The following is a 19,287-nucleotide window of genomic DNA, read 5'->3' as shown; positions in this document are numbered from 1 at the left end:
AAGCAGGAGAGAAAGCGCACAGACACAGGTAGAGAGAGATAAGAGAGAAGGAGAAAGGGAGATATAAAGCATAGAGAGAGAGAATGAGCGCGCAGAAGAGAAAGATAAAAGTAGAAAGTGAGAGAAATAGAGATAGAGAGGGAGAGAGGGGAACAAGGGATAGAGAGAAGGAGAAAAAGCACACAAATACAGGTGGAGAGACAGATGGAGAAAGAGGGTGTGGTAAACAGAGACAGGGAGAAGGAAAGCGCAGAATGGAGAAAGAAGAAAAGGTAAAAGAGAGGAGACGGAGAGCAGAAAGAGAGGCAGAGAGTTAGAGAGTGAGCAGAAATAGAGGTACAGACGGATTGGGAGAGACCGAGAGAGCGACATTAAGAAAGCTTGAACAAAGGGAGAGGGAGGAAGCTGAAAGAGGTAGAATAAAGGAAGGCAGAGAGAGGAAGATACAGAACTACAGGTACAGAGGATGTAGAAAAATAGCGGGATGGCAAGACGGAGAGGGACAGATAGACGAAGTGGAATGTGGGATGCGGATAAACAAAAGAGTGTGTGTGTGTGTGTGTGTGTGTGTGTGTGTGTGTGTGTGTGTGTGTGTGTGCATGTGCCCTAAGGCTGTGCAGACACACTGCTCCAGACCGAGTAGAGCGACTCGCTGGATTCGAGCCTGAAGTCTGGGAGAGATTCCCTCACCGGCTGTACCTCAACCCTGCAGCGCTCGCCATAAACTCAGCAGCCCACTGAGACCCTCGCCCTTTCCCTTCTTCCACACTCTGTCTGGCTGGGTCAGAGACCTACTTAAAAAGCCTTGAAGCTGCTCTGCTGATTGCAGCGCTCCAACACTGAAGTCACAGGGGGGCGTCTGCTCTTTAGAGAGGGGCGCGCAGCTCTCGGCAAGGTTAGCACTAAACGCACCACCAGGAGGGACTGAATGAGAATGGAAATACTGAGATGATTTCAGATGCACAGGAATACAGCTCCAGACTCAACCGGGGGGCACAGCATAATTGCACAAGTGGTCTCCCGCAAGACCAACAAAACAACCAAAACAAAAACATTAGAATTTTGCAGGAACGAGAAGATCAGCTCAGCTTTCCGAGCTAACCGCTGCTCGTCAAAACCATTTTTCTTGACAGTACAGACAGCATTGGCTCTGGAACCCTGGAGCCCTGGGTTCACTGCTATTGACAGTCCCAGCAGGGAGGCTTTACTCCATTCAGAGCTGTCACTTCAATAGAACAGGCTATGGATATATGTGCAGTGTGATTATTGAATCCTGATGCTTTAATTCACACAACATTCAAAGTGAAGGAAGGAAACCCAACAACCATCGCCACTTTCACAGCCAAGTTCTTGTCAAAGCCTGTCTTGTAGCCATGTCAAGATCATGACACTTCAGTTGACAATTGACATAAGTAGATCTAATGGACAATTTTTTAAAATTATTTTATTATTAAAAGCATAAAGCCAGCATTGTCAAACTGGCTGATGAGATACCTTGCATTAGCATTAGCTACCCAGCTAACAACCCGCCACCATCCTCTAAACGTTACAGCACCCTGCTTGGTAAATGTGTCTTAATGAACGTCTTTTGTTTACTTTTATTTACATTTATTTTCCTGAACCCAAAAACACTCAATCCACATTCTGTTCATTGCTTTACATGATTGCACAAACCAACGCCTGTGGTCAACGTAGACAATGGTATCTGAGGTATTTTAAAGCAGTCAGCAAGATTGCAAAACCACTGCCTCATCACCTGGCACCTTGTTAAGCAGCCGCCTCATCACCCGGCACCTTATTAAGCAGTCGCCCATATTATTCGCCACGCTGTAAAGCCATCACGGTCACCATCCAGCACATTGTAAAGCCGCTCCTCATCACCCAGCACAGCATAAAGCTGAAGGGTCTTCGCCCAGACAACAGTTAAGCCGCTGGTGCATCACCTGGCCAGTTGTTTGAGTGAACTTTATCACCTACACATTTATAAAGCTGCCGCCTCATCACCCAGCACTAAGGCTAAAGTGTCATTGAGCAAGGCACCCAACCCCCAAATGCTCCACGGGCAGCTGGCTGCTCCCCGGGCAGTTGGCTGCCCACCGCTCCGGGCATGTGCGTGATCACTGCCCCTAGCACACTAGTGTGTGTGTGTGTGTGTGTGTGTGTGTGTGTGTGTGTGTGTGTGTGTTTAGAACCACAGATGGGAGAAATGCAGAGGACACATTTCACTGTACAGCGACAAATACTTGCACCTTTACTCTCTCATTACCTAAAACATTGTAAAGCCGCCGCCTCATCACCCTGCCTGTTGTAAAGCCAAAGGCTTATCACCTATCACGGTGTAAAGCTGCCGACTCATCACCCGGCACATTGTAAAGCCAAAGCCTCAACAACCGGGACCATGTCAAGCCAAAGCCTTACCACCCGGCACATTGTAAAGCTGCCGCCTCATCACCCGGCACATTGTAAAGCCAAAGCCTCAACAACCGGGACCATGTCAAGCCAAAGCCTCACCACCCGGCACATTGTAAAGCTGCCGCCTCATCACCCGGCACATTGCAAAGCCAAAGCCTCAACAACCGGGACCATGTCAAGCCAAAGCCTCACCACCCGGCACATTGTAAAGCTGCCGCCTCATCACCCGGCACATTGTAAAGCCAAAGTCTCAACTACCGGGACCATGTCAAGCCAAAGCCTCACCACCCGGCACATTGTAAAGCTGCCGCCTCATCACCCGGCACATTGTAAAGCCAAAGCCTCAACAACTGGGACCATGTCAAGCCAAAGCCTCACCACCCGGCACATTGTAAAGCTGCTGCCTCATCACCCGGCACATTGTAAAGCCAAAGCCTCAACTACCGGGACCATGTCAAGCCAAAGCCTCACCACCCGGCACATTGTAAAGCCAAAGTCTCACCATCGGGCCAACTGTAAAGCTGCCGCCTCATCACCCGGCACATTGTAAAGCTCATCACCCGGGACGCTGTAGAGCCTAAAACTGAGTTTCAGCACATGTTACTAATTATACAGAAATAACTCCCACTCATCCCACAGAGTCAAACATGAAAAGCAGTAGGGCTAAAAATGAGCTTGCAATTCCTAGGGGTTGACATCTAAGGGGGGGGGGCTAATGACTCCATTTACAAAACCGTCCTCAAATCATCACACACGAGCTTTTAATGTGAAGAACTTTGGAAGGAAAGGTCAAGAAGAGAAAACGTTTTATGAATGTTTTACTCACATCACCCCGCCGACCAGGTTAGTCTGGACATGCTTCTGAAAGTCGGGGTATTTGGACGCCAGGTAGGCAAAGTCTGGAGGCTTGTCCTTGTAGCGGTTTCGGGGATGCATTGACTTATTCAGCGCCATTCCTGCCGAGACCATTTACACACAGGACCCAACATTAGAGAACAGTTCTCCCAAACAGGCAGGATAAAGTGACTTAGATCAATAGTCTGTTCCGTGGAAGATTATGTAGCTACAACATATGAGATAAGAAAGTTTAGAGAAGAAATCCTAACTGAAGTGAAGCAGCCAGAAGTTGAGCTGACTTTAGCCGAGGTGGCTAAACTTCGCTAATAAACAAACAGGTTAAAGACCCCCAGCGAGACGAAAGCATTAACGCAGAGAGACGAGGAGAGGACTTGAGCTGTATATGAGCGTTACTGTACCGTTGAGTCTGTTTCAGGGCTGTTACTAATGAGAGAAGAGTGTACACACTGCCTGAGCTGCAGCTCACGTTGCTCCAACGTTGTGGCTGTTCAGGCTGTAGTCACAAACCTGCGCCGGCCACCACGTATGACGTCGACGACACGATAAGTGTAAAATAAAGTGTACAAATGTTCAAAATGACGGGACTGGTGAACATAACCACACACCATACTCCAGTTTTACGTTTTACGTCGTATTATATTGAACTCATGCACGCTGTTGTAAAACTGTCCCTCAAACGTCCCTCAAACAGCGTCTTGTGTGACTGCTCCGTTCCACCTTAAATACCCAGCGGTTCTATTAGCGCGCTGCAGAGACGCTAAAGTGTGGCTGGCGCACATTTTTAAGGTGGAACGGAAAGTTAGATTAAAGCATTAAAGTAAAGGGATTTTTGCTTCTGTAAATCGACGACTCGAGTAAATAAGTAACGTCTAATGATAGTTAGACCAACACACAAAAAAACAAAGTCCAAAAGCGACTTAAATACTGAGTAATTTATAGAAGTGCAGCACAACTTCTTACTGCTTTCTACATGTACAATCAGAAAGATGATCGATTATTAAACGCTGGTTTGATCCATCCATCCATCCACCTTCATTTCCGTTTATTCCAGTTGAGGGTCGCGGCGGCTCCGGAGCCCACCCAGAATCATTGAGTGCAAGGCATGGATGCTCATTGGCCAGGACGCTGGTCTATCGCTATTTTGATGCGTTTGTCCCAAACTGGGGTTATAAACGTCAAATGTCAGATACAATACATGTCCAAATGTTTGTGGACACCCCTTCTAATGAATGGATTCAGGTAATTTAAGTTGCATCCATTGCTGCTGACACAGATGTGCAAACGCACACACACACAGCTTGTCTAGTGCCTGTAGAAGCAGAAGTTATTGCCAGTAGAATAGGACTGGCACTCTAGAGCAGATGCACATAGAACTATGGGCACCATGCCTAATGCCAGGCGTGGTCTAGAGGGGTATAAAGCCCCCCCCCAGCATTGAGATGTGTTTGCAGAATGATGGTGAGTGCTCCATCCAATACTTTTGGGATGAGTTGGAACTGTTCATCCAACATCCTGAACTCTAATAGAGCAAGGCTCCAAATGCTCCACAATCTAGCAGAAAGCTATAATGAAGGAGCAGGTGTCCCAGTACTTTTGTCCATATACATAGTGGTAGATCAACAGCTTGGCCACCTGCACCTGTAATGCTAGTTAACCAGCATAGTTAACATACACTATGCTGGTCAACTAGTTTAACTAGCTTAAGCTGGCTAGTAACTATTGTATTAAGTAAGATGTAGCTTAATGTTTTGATATATTTCACTGGGTAGGGGTCATTGTAAGGCTAGTTTGTGAACATCTCTGCTCCAGAGTAGCCTCTGTTTATATCTGAAAAGCCCAACAGTGGCTGTTGTAACCTCATTTCTGCTTAAGAAACTGTACTTCACACATTGCAAATAAACTAAATCAGGAAGCCATTTTAACAGTCTATGAAATTCACACTCACTGACACTTCAGCAGAGCTTCTGTTGTTGTGCTCTGCATGCTCAAGGCCCAGATAACATTGAAAATGAACTCTCGTGTAACCGAGGAATGAATTAGAACAGGAATAACTGTTGCCACAAGTAACAGTTCTCTTTTGTTCTTCCCTATTTACCACAATAAGCATCAGCATAGAGACACGACGCTTACAATTTTTTTCTTTAATTATGTTGCAAACAATAATGACATCCAGGTATATTGTTAACAATCGGCTGTGTGAACAGTGATAACCATGAAAGCAAAAGTCCCATTAGAGCTGTGAAGACTGAAGCCTCCCATCTATTCACAAAGCAAGTAGAGCTGACAGATGATGAACTTGTGGCTGGAGGAGAGACCCACAAATAATATTATGTACATTAGTCCATCCAGTGAGTGCAGCGTTGGGATTGCTTGGGACCTGTGAATGGCAAACGCAATTTTCTCGCAGGGCACGCAGAACCCCTTGGTGCCCATGAAGCGAGTGTTCACGCAATGAAGAACCGTGTGGAAGAGTTGCTTATTCTTTACCCTTCCTTAGCGAACCAAGAAAGGTATTGGAAAGCAAGGGTTGTTTTTGTTCAGGCAGTCCTGATTAGCTTTGGATTAGCCTTGTGGCCTAAAGGAATCCTTAAATCTGCCAATCAGGAGGGAGTAGCGCTTTTTAGGAATGGCTTGCTTGAGCATCAGCTGTGGACACCGTGCAGAAGAGCAAAAACAATGATCTGGTCAGATCAGTGGTCTCCAGTGGAACCTGGGTGTGTTTTGCAATGCAGAATTTCAGAATTATCTTAGACAGACATTAAAAGACCAGATGTCATAACTGTCCAATAGGGGAAAAAAATCTCCCTGCTGTTTTTTTTTTTGGTATAGGCCCAGGTGATGAAGTACACCCTTTAGCATAGTTTCAGCCAGCTTGTGTCCTTGAGCACAAGTAAAGCCCCACCATATCGGGGGCCGCTGTCTGTCCAAGACTCAGCTACAGCTGGCAGTACAAGAAACTAAACAAGACGATTCGACTATCGCAATGTGTACCAAGCTTTGTTTTTTTTTTCTTCCCTATATTCTTTACAGGAGGCATCAACGGTGTTTTGTTTGGGGTGGGCACTTCTCCCTCAGTCTGCCGCAATCCCATCACAAAGAGAAAGAAGACAGAGGAGTCAACCTCCTTCACAGAGCACACACACACAGACCAGTCTGCCTACAACCACATACTGAGCTCTTCACAGTTATCATGCCAGCTGACCTATCTGGTAGGGTGTCTGTGTTTGGAGTCATTAAATAGTGTAACAGCACTAGTATTTATATATTTTACACAGATATCCCCTTTACCAGTCACCAGCAAAAAAAAAAAAAAAAAAAAAGTGTTTCTTCCGTTTTTCTTTACAGCGGAAGTCGTCAAATCGACTGTTTCGCCTAGTTAAGACACTGCAGGACGGCCTGAGATTAGTCACTGGGGTCAGTGCTACCTGGACCACCACAGACCTCCACCAGACAGCTCAACCATCAGTACTGTTACATGCAGCAGTGCTATGTCGACAGGTACAGATCTCAGACTAGCCACTATCAGGTTTTCAGCAGCAGCAAGTACATCCAGTACACACATACACACAACAGGAAATTGCTAGATAATAGACTGGTTAAGCAGTGGAATTCTTTATTATATAATTGCATTGTAATGAAAAGGCTAATTAAAATGATATCTGTTTATGCATTTATTAATAAGTCTTAAATTGCTTAGACCTTCAGTCAGAAGAGACCAAAGATCTAACAAGAGAGGGATGTGCAAGTTTTTTTTTTTTCTTTTCCCAACATTTTCTGCTGCCAAAAACAAAGGCAGGCTTCTTTCTTTTCAATGTTTTCAAGATATGGAATGGTTTACCTCCATTTTTTGGGATCTATTAACTCAATTCCCATAGCAAAGTGTGTATGATTATTAACATGACCCACACAGATTGCAAGATGAACAGCAGATAAATGTGCTACTCGTAAGACATCAGTAATTGGTTGAGATTCTCACATGGAGCTCCATCATTCAGGACATTCACAGAGTCACCGGCTCTCTGTTCCTCTCAGTGTTGAGGGAGAGCTCCTGTAGTCTACACTGTGAAACTGCCCTTTACAATAGGAGCTACCATCAAGCTCTTCCACAGAGCGCTCAGGTAGACAATAGTATAACCGCTGCCAACATTTCATTGGATAAATTCCCACTAACCGGTCAGTCAGTATATAATTGAGCTTCCAGTGGCGAAGCCAGCTCTCATTTCATCACAAGGATTTTGCCATCCACCCATTTTATTTTTCTTCTTCGATACAAACCCGCCTTTCGTTTCTGAGAAAGATCTTTGCACATCCCTTACCGAACACTAGGAAACACTTTGAGCCCTTGTCATGCTTCATACCTATAAGATCCAAACTGGGATTTTCTTTCGCATTGCAGAAACAACAACACCTGCTCTGCACAAACTTCCAACATCTGCCAAAGGGGCAACAAGACAATTTAAATGGTATGTCTACATGATTCTTTAAGATTAGAAACAGAAACGAGCCAAAGAAAGCTCAACTCAGCAAGGACGAGAGAAGCTTTGAATTCATTTTAGCAATATAGAAATCTCTTTAAACTAGCACTACACTGTCAGAGCACCAACAGCCAATTCGAATGCTTCACAGAGGCAACATTTTTGGCGCTCAAAGTTTGAAGTGCTTCTGAGGACGAAAACTAACACGGGGTCAAAATCTTCACTAAAGGTATCTCAGGTATCTTTATATACAGACTTCAAAAAGAAGAAAAAAAACAAAAAAAAACAAACACACTTGCTGCCCACTATTCAGCCTGGTTGGTCTATGCAGAAAGTAGGTAGGAATTTCAGTCGTTAGACCACAAAGTGAGATTTTTCTCTCAGATCTCCAGGATCAAGCACTGTCTAGGGATTTTCTCAGTAGGACGTTTCATGACAAGTGTACAAAGATTGATTTCCTAACGTTTCAAGAGAACTGTTTGAATCATTCTTAGATGAAGCCATTAAAATATCATCTAGTTCCACAATAAGAGAATGGTAAGCACACTTCAGAAATGATGTTACAAAGCTACAGATTATTCTGATAACAAGCCCCACAGACGATCAATTCTTCCTCTAGGGATTATTGGTATTCTGGTATTCCTTTTTTGTTGTCTTCCCCCGCCCCTCAAAAGGTCACCAAGCTAGGCACCAACAGACTACGACAGTGACAGGAGGGGGGAGGGGAGAAAAAAAAAAAAAAAAAAAAGACAAAAGGGGGGATTAAACTTGAACAAAAAAATAAAATAAAAAAAGCGGGAAAAGAAAGAAAGAAAGAAAAAACAGAAAAAACAAAAACAAACAAGGACGACACTGTCATTAAATTATCAGTATAGTGCCCTACATTAACCCAGTCAGTTTACGCCTTCAGTAGGTAAGGCTGAGTGAAAGATCAGCCCGTGTTAAACCTATGGTACTTCTAGACAACGTTATGTAAATTTACAGTATACAATTTTGGATTCACCATGCAAGAATACTTTTTTGTGTGTGTAACATTTAATAGCTCGACCTACATCCAGAATAATTTACATAAAAGGACAATAGTTATTGAACCAGAGCTGGGTGGGTCATAACCATGGTGGTCAAGTGCATCCAGAGAAGGAGAATGGGGGTAAAATGGGTCGGGGTGAAGGGCTGTGGTGATTGTGGGTTCCTGCAGGCAAGATCAGCGACACTCCCACACTTTTACTGTCTGATCTACACTTCCGGTGACCACATAGGGAGCAGCCTTGTGAAAATCTGCGAAATGAAGAGAGATTGTTGCTTTAATATTATTTCAGTTGAATAATAGAATTGTTAGCCTAACTGTGATTAATGTAAAACAAACATTAAACATTAAAGTTCAAAGTAACTGTTAAACAATACTTAAGACATAATTAGTCACATCCTCTTATCACATATATTTGAAAGCGTGCTTAGGCTGGAGACCAAAAAATAAACAATAAAAAATAAAAGAAAAGGTTTGGTTTTTCCCCCCAAAACACCACATCAATCAATAAGTGAAAAGATGAGTGCTGTGTACAGAACTCCATTTAAAAGGTACGTTGAGGCTTCACAGGAGCCTGCTGGGGAGTTGGCTGAACAGTTTGTGAAGCATCTCCAGAGAGTTCTTCAGCCTTGATCCACTGAAAAGCTCTTGACTCAGACAGTTGAGAGCCTGGAGTGTTTGCTTCCCTCTCCCTGAACAAACTGCCAGCAGCCCCCAGGACGGTGCTTTGTGGCTGAGAGATGGACAATCCCCAGCTCAAACCCCATGACATCTAGTCTACCTCTGAACCCTCTAGTAAAAGCTTTCAACGTTACAGAAGGACGATGTATTTTACACTGCCCGGAGGCTTCTCTGCCCAAACAAAAGGAAGACATTTCAAAAAGCATCACAAATCAGACAACTGTGAGTGATTCAGAGTGGCTCCAGGAGCTTACCCAGAGAGGTAACAAAATGTTCATGGGCACTCAAGGTCTTCATGCAGCGCTTGTTTTTGTAGTCCCAGATCCTCAAAGTCTTGTCATCAGCACAGCTCACGATAAACTTTCCGCCAGGGTGAAACATCATACCGCGCACCCAGTTATCATGACCAACCTATGCAAGACATCAACATTACAAACAGAGCATAAACACAAAGTTCCACAACTGAGCACCACAAAGAGTATTTGCGACGTTTGCTCACCAGCGTCATAAGGCACATGCCAGTGCTGACGTCCCACATCTTGATAGTCTTGTCTCTGGAGCCAGACAGCAGGAACGGTCCAGGTTTCCCACTTTTCTTAGTCTGGCAAGCATACAAAAGAGATAAGCCCCCCAAGGACATGAATGGAGGCAACTGGCACCATGTGTGGCGATATTTATAGAGCTTTCTAGAATACTGGTCTCTGTGAGGAAGACTGAGCAAGATTTAATGCTGTGCGGAGGCAGACGCTGCTGCTGCCGCTGCCGCTGCTTATCAACACTGCATTTGCATCAGAGCAGAGGACTACAAACAGCATTATTAGAAAGCCTGACTCGAGCATGAGTGTATATTTCATGCATCCAATTAAGAGACCTCTCGGAGGGATAATGGGACTCAACACAAAAAAGAAGAGAAAAAAGGACACCCATGCAGTAGTTATGCATCCAGTCTATATAAATATATAAATAAGGTGAAGAGAACCATCTAGGAATCATAAGCCGTTTCCCTTTTATGTAGTTCTCCACCTTTTAGGAAGCCAGAAATAATCAGACAAATTAACATACAATAATCCCATTTAGTACTTGTAGCAAATCCTTTTAGACACTGCCAAATGCAGGCATCATAACCCAGAGAGACTCTGCCTTGCCTATAATGCAGGCATTTTCCATCTCTGCTTGTTTACGCTGCCTTTTGTCCTCAGAAAGAGAAAGGCATGTTTTATGTTTGGGCTGGGCAACAGGTCTGAATTCCACTTGAAATCAGTCAAGAACATTCCTCCCCTGGGAAAACAGTACTCTACTTTCAGAATGCTTTTACAGTAGTGCACTTCACTGCACTGTCCTGCTGAGAGTTGAAGCACTATTTGGTTAAATGTGGGCAGCCAAGATGCTTCAACACACTTTAGAATTCATCCTGCTGCTGTAGTCAGACCCTGTTTACACCTGGTCCCTTCAGGCATCCTGAGTATCAGGATTATATCTACATAAGGCCATTGATTATGAAATAATCAATCAAGAAATGTGGACTTCCTCCCCAGTCCCTCCAATTTCACAGTTCAACACTAATTGGACAATTGACTGAAGTACTCACTATTTCACATTACAAATCAGGAATCTATAGGGTCTGAAGTTGAAGGCACTTTGGGTCACATATTGCAATGGTTTCCATGGTCTGCCAAGTTATTTAACTAACCTTGTCACCTTTTTCCTCAATAAACAAACCTCTTAAATTGAAGTGCATTTTCTGTATGTCAGCAAAATTACTTGGAAAATCGTTTTTTTTTTTTTCGCTGACTACCACTGAAAGATTTTTTTCTTTCTCCTGTAAAGCTGCCACTGGAGTTACAATGTTTTTGTATGGCATCAAAGGGACACACACGCCTACAGTGCTAAAAAAAAAAAAAAAAGAGAGCTACATTAAAGCTCTCTCCACAACAGCCATGGAGGCAGGCGTGCTCAGACAAGAGAGATCTGTGGGTCTAAACCATTACAGAACTGCTGCAAGACCACGCAAGACTGCATTAGCACCAACTGTGACGGTCTAATTGATGTCAAGAGATCCCACAACTATTCTACCTGAACTGGTTTGACAGTGCCAGACTCTGTGAAAGTTTTTGTTTTCGCTGAAAGGAAGCATAGGAAGTTCCCTTTTACGCGATAACAATCAGGAGGCATTGTGAAGGCTCAGGCTGCCTGATGGAGCCACATGCTGTGAGGGCAAATGTTACATCAGATAAATTGGAAATTGGACATGGTTGATCACAAGACTGGCAAGAATCAAAATGGTACCATCTTAACCTCAGGCTATCAAGCCTTAATCTTTCCAATTTCATTTCATGGTCTAGTTCAAACTGGTTCTGTACACTGCGTACAATTTGTAGGTGATCCTTGGTTTCAGATCAAAGAGCAGATCATGTTGCTTTTCAGTAAGCAGAGGACAGAGCTACAATAGTAACATTTGAACACAAGCACATTGAGACTACTAAGCATGCACACCCCTGTTTGTGCATTGGTTTTGTAACATTACAGAGGTCCTTCCTATTAAGCAGTCAAAGGATTTCTGACCACATCATTGCAGATGACAAATACTGTACTGCTTTAGAGAGCTGCTCTCACCTCAGAACCAGTGGCCTCCAGTATAGTGGGATGGGCACTCTCAGGAGCCCAGGAGATGCACTCCACTACGTGTTCGTGCTCCCTTAGCTCAGCCTTGCACTCCTTTGTGGCCACCACCCACACACGCACCGTCTGGTCATTAGAGCTACTGGCAATCAGGGAGCCGTCCTGGTTGGGCCGTACCATGCGTACCCACTCTCTGTGGCCAGTGAATGTCTTGGTACAATATCTATAGTGTTAGGCGAAATGAATACACAGAGAACAAGATAATGAATATGCCTACATTAACCCCATATCTCAGCTTTTCCACAATTTTGCATGATTAATAGTTAAGGCAGCAGTGTATTCTGCTGAAGAACTTACCCTGTTGAGACTTCCCACATTTTAATGGTTTTATCCCGAGAGGCAGATACTATATGATCTCCATTGGGCATTATAGCTACAGACGAAACATTATGGTCATGTCCTAAAACAAAGAGAAAAAGATTTCGATTTAAGCTTACATTTTAATTGACCAAATTACTTAGTTTGAGACATGCACACTAATTGTAAATGAATGAAGACACTGAATATCTCGGGCTTTGTGGAGCTATGAATAAGACGTTATGTACATATTCAGCAGTGACTACACTCACATTGCTACCATGCAAATCAGATGGTTAGATTTATAGTCGACAATGGGTGCTTAATCTTTACCATGACGAAATATTAAAAGCAATTAAAAAAAGACCACCAATTTGCCTTGGGTGGCTTTTTGTCCTCAAAGAGCATGAGGAATAAAAAGCTAATTACACAGGGCATCATTTTAAACCTGCAAAACCGATGATGAAACTAAGTAGCCTATTTAAAGGGGGGGGGGGGGGTCCTTAAATATGGAGAGAGCCCGTTAGAACGTTATCTCTCCTTGAAGAGGATAATTAAACTGCTGTCCAAATCTTCTAATCTCCTGCTGAAGCTCACAAGAGAGAGGGAGAAGATAGAAAGACAGTGGGAAAGGCAGAGAGAGCTATTTTGCACCCTAAGAGAGGGACAGACAGAAAGGAGGGGGCGGTTACTGCGCTACTTCCCTCAATCAGCACAGTCTGCTAGTCTGAGGGCAACATGCCAGTTTAACTGACAGGGTGTAAATTACAAGCCACCGGATTTGAACATATTAAAAGCTGTTGCACACATGCTATTTGGATTATTACCACTGAGGGTTTACAAATTTTGACATGGATTAAAAATGCCTAGAAGCTAGACACCAGTTTACAGGTTTACTCATTTCCATTCACTGCTATTCTATCCCTTCCCAGCACAAAAAGGATTGGGAGGGAGGGATCCTAGTTTAATTCAGCAGACAGGCAGTTGAAATGCAAACTCTGTCCATTTCTGTAGAGATCACCCATCAGAGCAGCCTGCAGGCTCACATTACCAATATGCTACCCTAATTTACCAAGCAATTTGGATATTAAAAAGGCACTGCCTAAGGACCAAATGTGCAGGGACAGCACATTTAACTTTCATGAAGGAACAAAATGCTGAATATATTCAATGTTACATTTGACTAAACGCACAAAAGCAGATTTTAAAGCCTAATGGAATTGAACTGTGGCAGGTAGAAAGGCAGTGTAGATATATTGAACTGCAACATCAAATAGGTTTACAAATAGGTTTACTGAGTGGTTTACGGCACATTTGGATTGTTCTCTAATAAATTGCAGGCCTATAACACCTGCCTGTTAATAACCTACTCGTCTTTAAAACACCAAACCCACCAATCCCACTCCGAGGAATTCCTTACACCAAACATAAAGCCAAAAATCAATCCTTCCTTTAGTTGTTCCACACTCTTGTGAGCAGGCTCACCATGCATGGTCCTGATGCACTCAAAGCCCTGGAAGTCCCAGAGTTTAATGGTCATGTCTGCGGAGCAGGAGGCCAGCAGCTTTCCAGTCTGATCAAAGGAGATGTCCTGCACAGAGTCTGTATGACCCTTTAGGGTACGCTCAAAGTCTCCAGTCTCATAATCCCACACCTAGAAGAAAGGCAAAAATAGCAACCTCAGTTTCTTTGTCCAGCTGACTGTTTGCAACTAATCAAATAAATATAAAAGAACAGTGTTAGGCTTATAGCTGCTTATCATACACATATCACATGGGATATATACATGCTAGAGCTTAACATAAAGATCACGTTTCAGCAGTTTCTAGTCTGCCGACACCGAAGGATAAGCTCTGTATGCTGCACAGGGGGTTGGTTTTGTGCAAAAAGTGACAGAAGCCTCTCCACCTGCTTATCTGAAGCTCTTCCCTCACATAATTAAACCTCACCTCACACTGGTGAGAAAAAGGAAACATGCAGACAAAAGCATGCTGTGGCCACACCCAGAGAAGACAAGCTTAAACACCAGGATTAAACAAGCAATAGGCCGACATGTTTAACATCTTTATGTAATTTGAGCAAGATTAAAAGTAAAGAATAGAGAGCTTCTGTATGTTTACACTGGATCACATGGACTTGCTAATATTCCATGCTCTATATTAACATTTCTCTTCTCCCTAGAACAAAATGCAAATTGATTTCAGCTTTCCAGTTATTTTACAAATCAGGATAGTCCTGAAGCTAGCAGAGTGGGGAACAAAGCAAAGAATGAGAAGAACCAGGCAATTAAAATGAAATCACCACATCAGATAAATAAGTGCATTAGACACTTAAAATATGTGGAATACATAAACTCTTCCATACTCTTATCAGCAGGCACCGAGGGCTTTGAAACTGCTGGCTGACATGAAAGCTAAACAGAATATTCATGGGCATTTTTTATATATATATATATATATATATATATATATATTGCTGTCAGGTATCTCATGCTCACGTTTGCAGAACAGGCCGCACAGGTAAGGAGAATTATGTCAGGCTGCACAGCTCAGGGGCTTCATCACAATACACTATGAATACAAATACAGGGCTCTAGAAGAGTCCACTAAAATGGAACCAGCTCTGGTGTTCTGGCCAAAGGCACCTGCAGCCTGGGTGGAACATCATGTCATGGTAAGGCTGGAAAAGGTTCATTTCCAGAATGTGGCAAAAGTAGGACACAGGAGGTAGAGGTGGGGGCACAGCCCAGTGAAGCCGTCCCAGGTCGGTGGCCATGGCTACTGGCACTCAGACGGAAAATGAATTTGTAGAAAGGCAAATGGCTGGGAATGTGAAGGGACCTCCTTGGGAGATCATTTAAAACAATAAAAAGATCATTCTGGGCTGCTCTGAGGTACAGAGACAGTCCCATCAACCAGGAACACACACGCAAAAAAAAGCTTAAGACTTCGCTAAACAATCACATATTACGGTGAGTGTGAGGTGAATGGGACTGCAGTGTGTTTGTAGTCAATGCTGGTACTGCACGCAGAGCTTGAGTCGATGCCAGGCTGACGGAAATGGGGCACATACTTGATCATAGATCTCATTACTACGGAAACGCCCCCGCCTCGATATTGTTTAGACAGAACAAGTAGGCGACTGAGATGCTTAATAGAGACACAGCAGGGCAGAATATGGGGAACAGAGCTACTCATTTATAGCCCTGATTGATGGCAAGACAGCATTGCAAAGCACATCAATAGGACATGAAAAGTTCTAGCCTACACTGGTGGACTGAAATTGTATACATGCACATGTTTTGGGACAGAGAAGAGACACAAATCAAGGCAACATATTAAAGGGGGAGGAGCTCACAAACACTAACCTTTATTGTGGCATCCTCTGAGGCAGACACCATTACACTGAACACAGGGTGGAAGATGACCTTGGTGACAGGACTTCTGTGGCCGCTCAGAGAATATCTCTCTGGGGGACGGGGGATCCATTCTTTGGGGTCTCGTTTCTGTCCTATAGGCCCCCCTAAAGTGATCTCCTCTTTTGCTTCATTCAGCTTTGATTCCAACTCCATCACCTTCAAGAAAACAGCAGGGGGAGGGCATTAAGGGGGATGCACACTGAAAACATTGTGTGCAGATTACACTTGATCAATGCAATCACTACAGTATGTTCTGAAAGAGAAATTTGCTCTTTAATTGCTACCATTTCTTGGTTTAAATATGAAATGCACAAACCTTCTTTTGTAATCTGATGACTGAAGTCCATTTCTTTTCCAAAAGGCCAGCATATTTCTTATCCAGTTCCTCGTTCTAGCAACAAAAAGAAGCAAGAAGCATAAGACCCAAACATAGCAATACACGAAACACATATGTAAATTGCATGGGAAAAAACAGCTTCTAGATAAAACTAGCCATACACCCACCATCCCTGAGGCAACTGTAAATTCTCTCTAAATCCCTTCACATGGGTTAATCTCCTGCAGACAAAGACAGCTTACAAAGATTACAATTATAGAAAAACTGCACTGTGAAAAATGAACTTCAGGGTGCCTGGCACCAATGCCAACTTCAGCAATTTCAGCAAGCAACATACGGTTACATTCTTGGACTGTAAAGCATCAACTGTAAACAATTGTCCCAAGATACACTATACGGACAAAGGTATTGGGACACATCCAGGACTTTTATGCATCTCTTTAGGATTTCTTTCACAAATATTTGTAAAGGCGATGGGACTGAACAAAACACTTGAATGTGATGATGTCAAATAATAATATACAAGCAATTTTGTTTATGTTTTGAAATACAGACTACAGACCCTCCTGTATAACTGCTATGTATTATACAGCCTGGACTGCTTCAGACCAGGAGGGTTAGAACAGCAAACACAAGCATCACTTCGGCTTCATCTATCTGTGAATAATCATCATTATTCACAGTTCCAGTGCAGTCAGAGGCTGATTCAGCGGTATGAAAAACCAACATGGTTAATTGTGTTTGCCCTCAATCGAGACATTCCTCCCTCTGTGTGTGATCTTAAATATGCATGGCTGTTATCGGAGCTGGGGGCTACAAGTGGGCTCTGTTTGCACAGAGAAGCGTACATATTAACATCTCACTTTGAGGGAAAAAACATCATCTCCAGAGTAAGGCGCACTGCTACGGTTTAATTCAAGCCAGTGATACCATAATACACATTTGTTCTCTCACATCACAGCTGTGAAGATGTAGATAAGGTGGCACCCACTTCTAACACAAAGAAAGCAAAACAAATGGCAAGCACATGAGGCAGAGAAGGTGCAGGAGCTGCAGCTGATTCACTCTGCTGGAATCAAATCAGAGGTGTCCAAGAGAACAGTTGCCGCCTCTACAACGAGAAAGGGGGGAGTGATTGGGGTCGTGTCACTGAGTCTCAGAGGGAAGGGACGTTCCAAGGCTGCACTGAGGTCTGATCTGCCATCTGCCTGGACCATCAGCCGCACATTGTGGCTAATGGCTAACTATGAGCCCACTACCACTGCCAACCTCTAATCACTAGTCTGACAGACCATCAGCCCTCTGACTCCAACTGCTGAGTGCTTACTAGGGCTGCGTCTTGGCAAGCACAATCTGTCTCACAACACAAGAGGTTAGGATTACATCTATTGTGATATTTCACATATTGTATGTCACCTTGTGACACACACACACACACACACACACACACACACACACACACACACACACACACACACACACACACACACACACTGTAAGCAAGGTGATAAATTTTTTTTCTATTTTAGGAAAGCTCTTGGTTTAATAACTGCATAATAATAACAACTGCATTAAAATAGTTATATGCATCAAATCAGAGTTCAGAACAGTGGGATCTGAGTTCAACGCTGCTATCTAACGGTCAGGGTTTAGACGCAACATAAAATAAGCCACTTTTTGGATGCAAGCTATTATTTAAAATAGATACAGTTTTTGAAAAACAACACCGCATTGCAAAACATATGATTCTTCTATCTCGAAACCCCGCCCCCCTTATGAACATAAGTTAATAGCATTCCTGTTAATTAAGGTGAGTTTTTGGACCCAATGCGGTAAGCAGGTGCTAGCTTATCTGAAAGGGTGCTCCTCCATCTACGGGTCCAATCAATTATTCATTGTGTTTTCTCTACAAAGGAACTGAATGCCTGAAATTACCAGCTTAGGCAAACAAAAAAAAAACAAGAACTTTGGCCCAAAGAGTTCTAGCTTTCCTGAACAAAATCATAACACTGGAAACTCTGCAGAAGAAAAAAAAGCTCCCTCAGCAATTCTACAGCAAAGTCTAATTAACGTGGAACACGGTGTGCGTCTCTATCACTCATTAACATCTCTCATCTTTTAAGGACCAACATAGAATGGCTCTGCCAGGCTTCAAACATATCTTGCTCCATCTTTTTCATTTGGTGGCCATGCCCTCAGCCACACTTTCTTATTCCGCCATCAATTAATCAGGGAAATACTCAAAACGAAGATTGTTCAGGCTTTGGTGCAATAATGTTGTAAGAAGGGGGGAATAGCAGGGTTTTCCCAGACACACATACACTTACCATGTCTAATTCAGCCTCCTTCTTGAAAACTGAATATGCCTCTTCATATCCATTGGAACGCAGGTAATCAGCTATCGCTCGATTCCTGAAAAACAAAGGAGAGAGTAATTGGTTTGTGTGACAGGCAGGCAGATTCCTTGCAAGACTGTCGGACACTGGAAAAAAGCTTTAGTAAGAAATGTAGTATTTTTTTTCTACTGCCAAGAACAGCAAAAAAGGAAAGAACAAGCAAGTGTGAGGGACATACTAGAAACAATGAATACAGTTTAAATTTCTATGTGGTTAAAAATAAATAAATAAATAAAATCACATGAAAATATAAATTTCACAAGACTAACACACCAGTCACAACAAAAATCACAGGTTGCTTTTTGGGAAGCAAGCAAAGACTGAAGAAACACATTCGTAAAACGCTCATACTTATTATCTACATAGAAGATATGTGTCCTCTGGTCGGGGCCAAACAACGTTTCTGGGTTGTTTTTTTTGGGGGGGGGGGATTTTTTTTAAATCACACATATTTTATATACACATCACTGCTGTCAACATGTGTCTTTCCAGATAGTTCCACTATCCTGTTGGTTAGTTAAATGCAACCTTCTGGAATGCTTTTTATTCTAGGGCACATTTAAATGCTCTTCTATACTCCCTTTACTTATGAAAGAGAATATGTCCTTATCAAACACAGCCCACATACTTCTTTAGCGTACCCTTATAATAGTCTGCCCAGTCTGAACTGGTATGTAGAAGAATTCAAATAAATAAATAAGCAAATA

The 19,287-nt window shown here is 43.1% G+C and overlaps 2 protein-coding genes across 2 annotated transcripts in view; both read right to left on the bottom strand.

Annotated features, from left to right (window-relative positions):
* mettl16 (methyltransferase 16, N6-methyladenosine) overlaps positions 1-3,758 on the bottom strand; it is a 42,082-nt gene extending 38,324 nt beyond the window's left edge. The window contains exons 1-2 of the mRNA XM_072692006.1: positions 3,669-3,758; positions 3,239-3,368 (exon numbers count right to left, since the gene is read on the bottom strand). Coding sequence (XP_072548107.1) covers positions 3,239-3,366 — 128 coding nt within the window. The 5' untranslated portion in view covers positions 3,367-3,368; positions 3,669-3,758. The remainder of the gene's footprint in view (positions 1-3,238; positions 3,369-3,668) is intronic.
* Positions 3,759-5,396: 1,638 nt separating this feature from the next.
* Positions 5,397-19,287, bottom strand: part of pafah1b1a (platelet-activating factor acetylhydrolase 1b, regulatory subunit 1a) — a 30,662-nt gene continuing 16,771 nt past the window's right edge. The window contains exons 3-11 of the mRNA XM_072692005.1: positions 18,512-18,596; positions 16,164-16,238; positions 15,797-16,003; positions 13,915-14,083; positions 12,430-12,532; positions 12,067-12,295; positions 9,953-10,054; positions 9,708-9,864; positions 5,397-9,023 (exon numbers count right to left, since the gene is read on the bottom strand). Coding sequence (XP_072548106.1) covers positions 8,950-9,023; positions 9,708-9,864; positions 9,953-10,054; positions 12,067-12,295; positions 12,430-12,532; positions 13,915-14,083; positions 15,797-16,003; positions 16,164-16,238; positions 18,512-18,596 — 1,201 coding nt within the window. The 3' untranslated portion in view covers positions 5,397-8,949. The remainder of the gene's footprint in view (positions 9,024-9,707; positions 9,865-9,952; positions 10,055-12,066; positions 12,296-12,429; positions 12,533-13,914; positions 14,084-15,796; positions 16,004-16,163; positions 16,239-18,511; positions 18,597-19,287) is intronic.

This window comes from Salminus brasiliensis, chromosome 11 (assembly GCF_030463535.1).
Source record: "Salminus brasiliensis chromosome 11, fSalBra1.hap2, whole genome shotgun sequence".
Lineage (NCBI taxonomy): Eukaryota > Metazoa > Chordata > Actinopteri > Characiformes > Bryconidae > Salminus > Salminus brasiliensis.
This window is presented reverse-complemented; position numbering and strand designations above follow the sequence as displayed.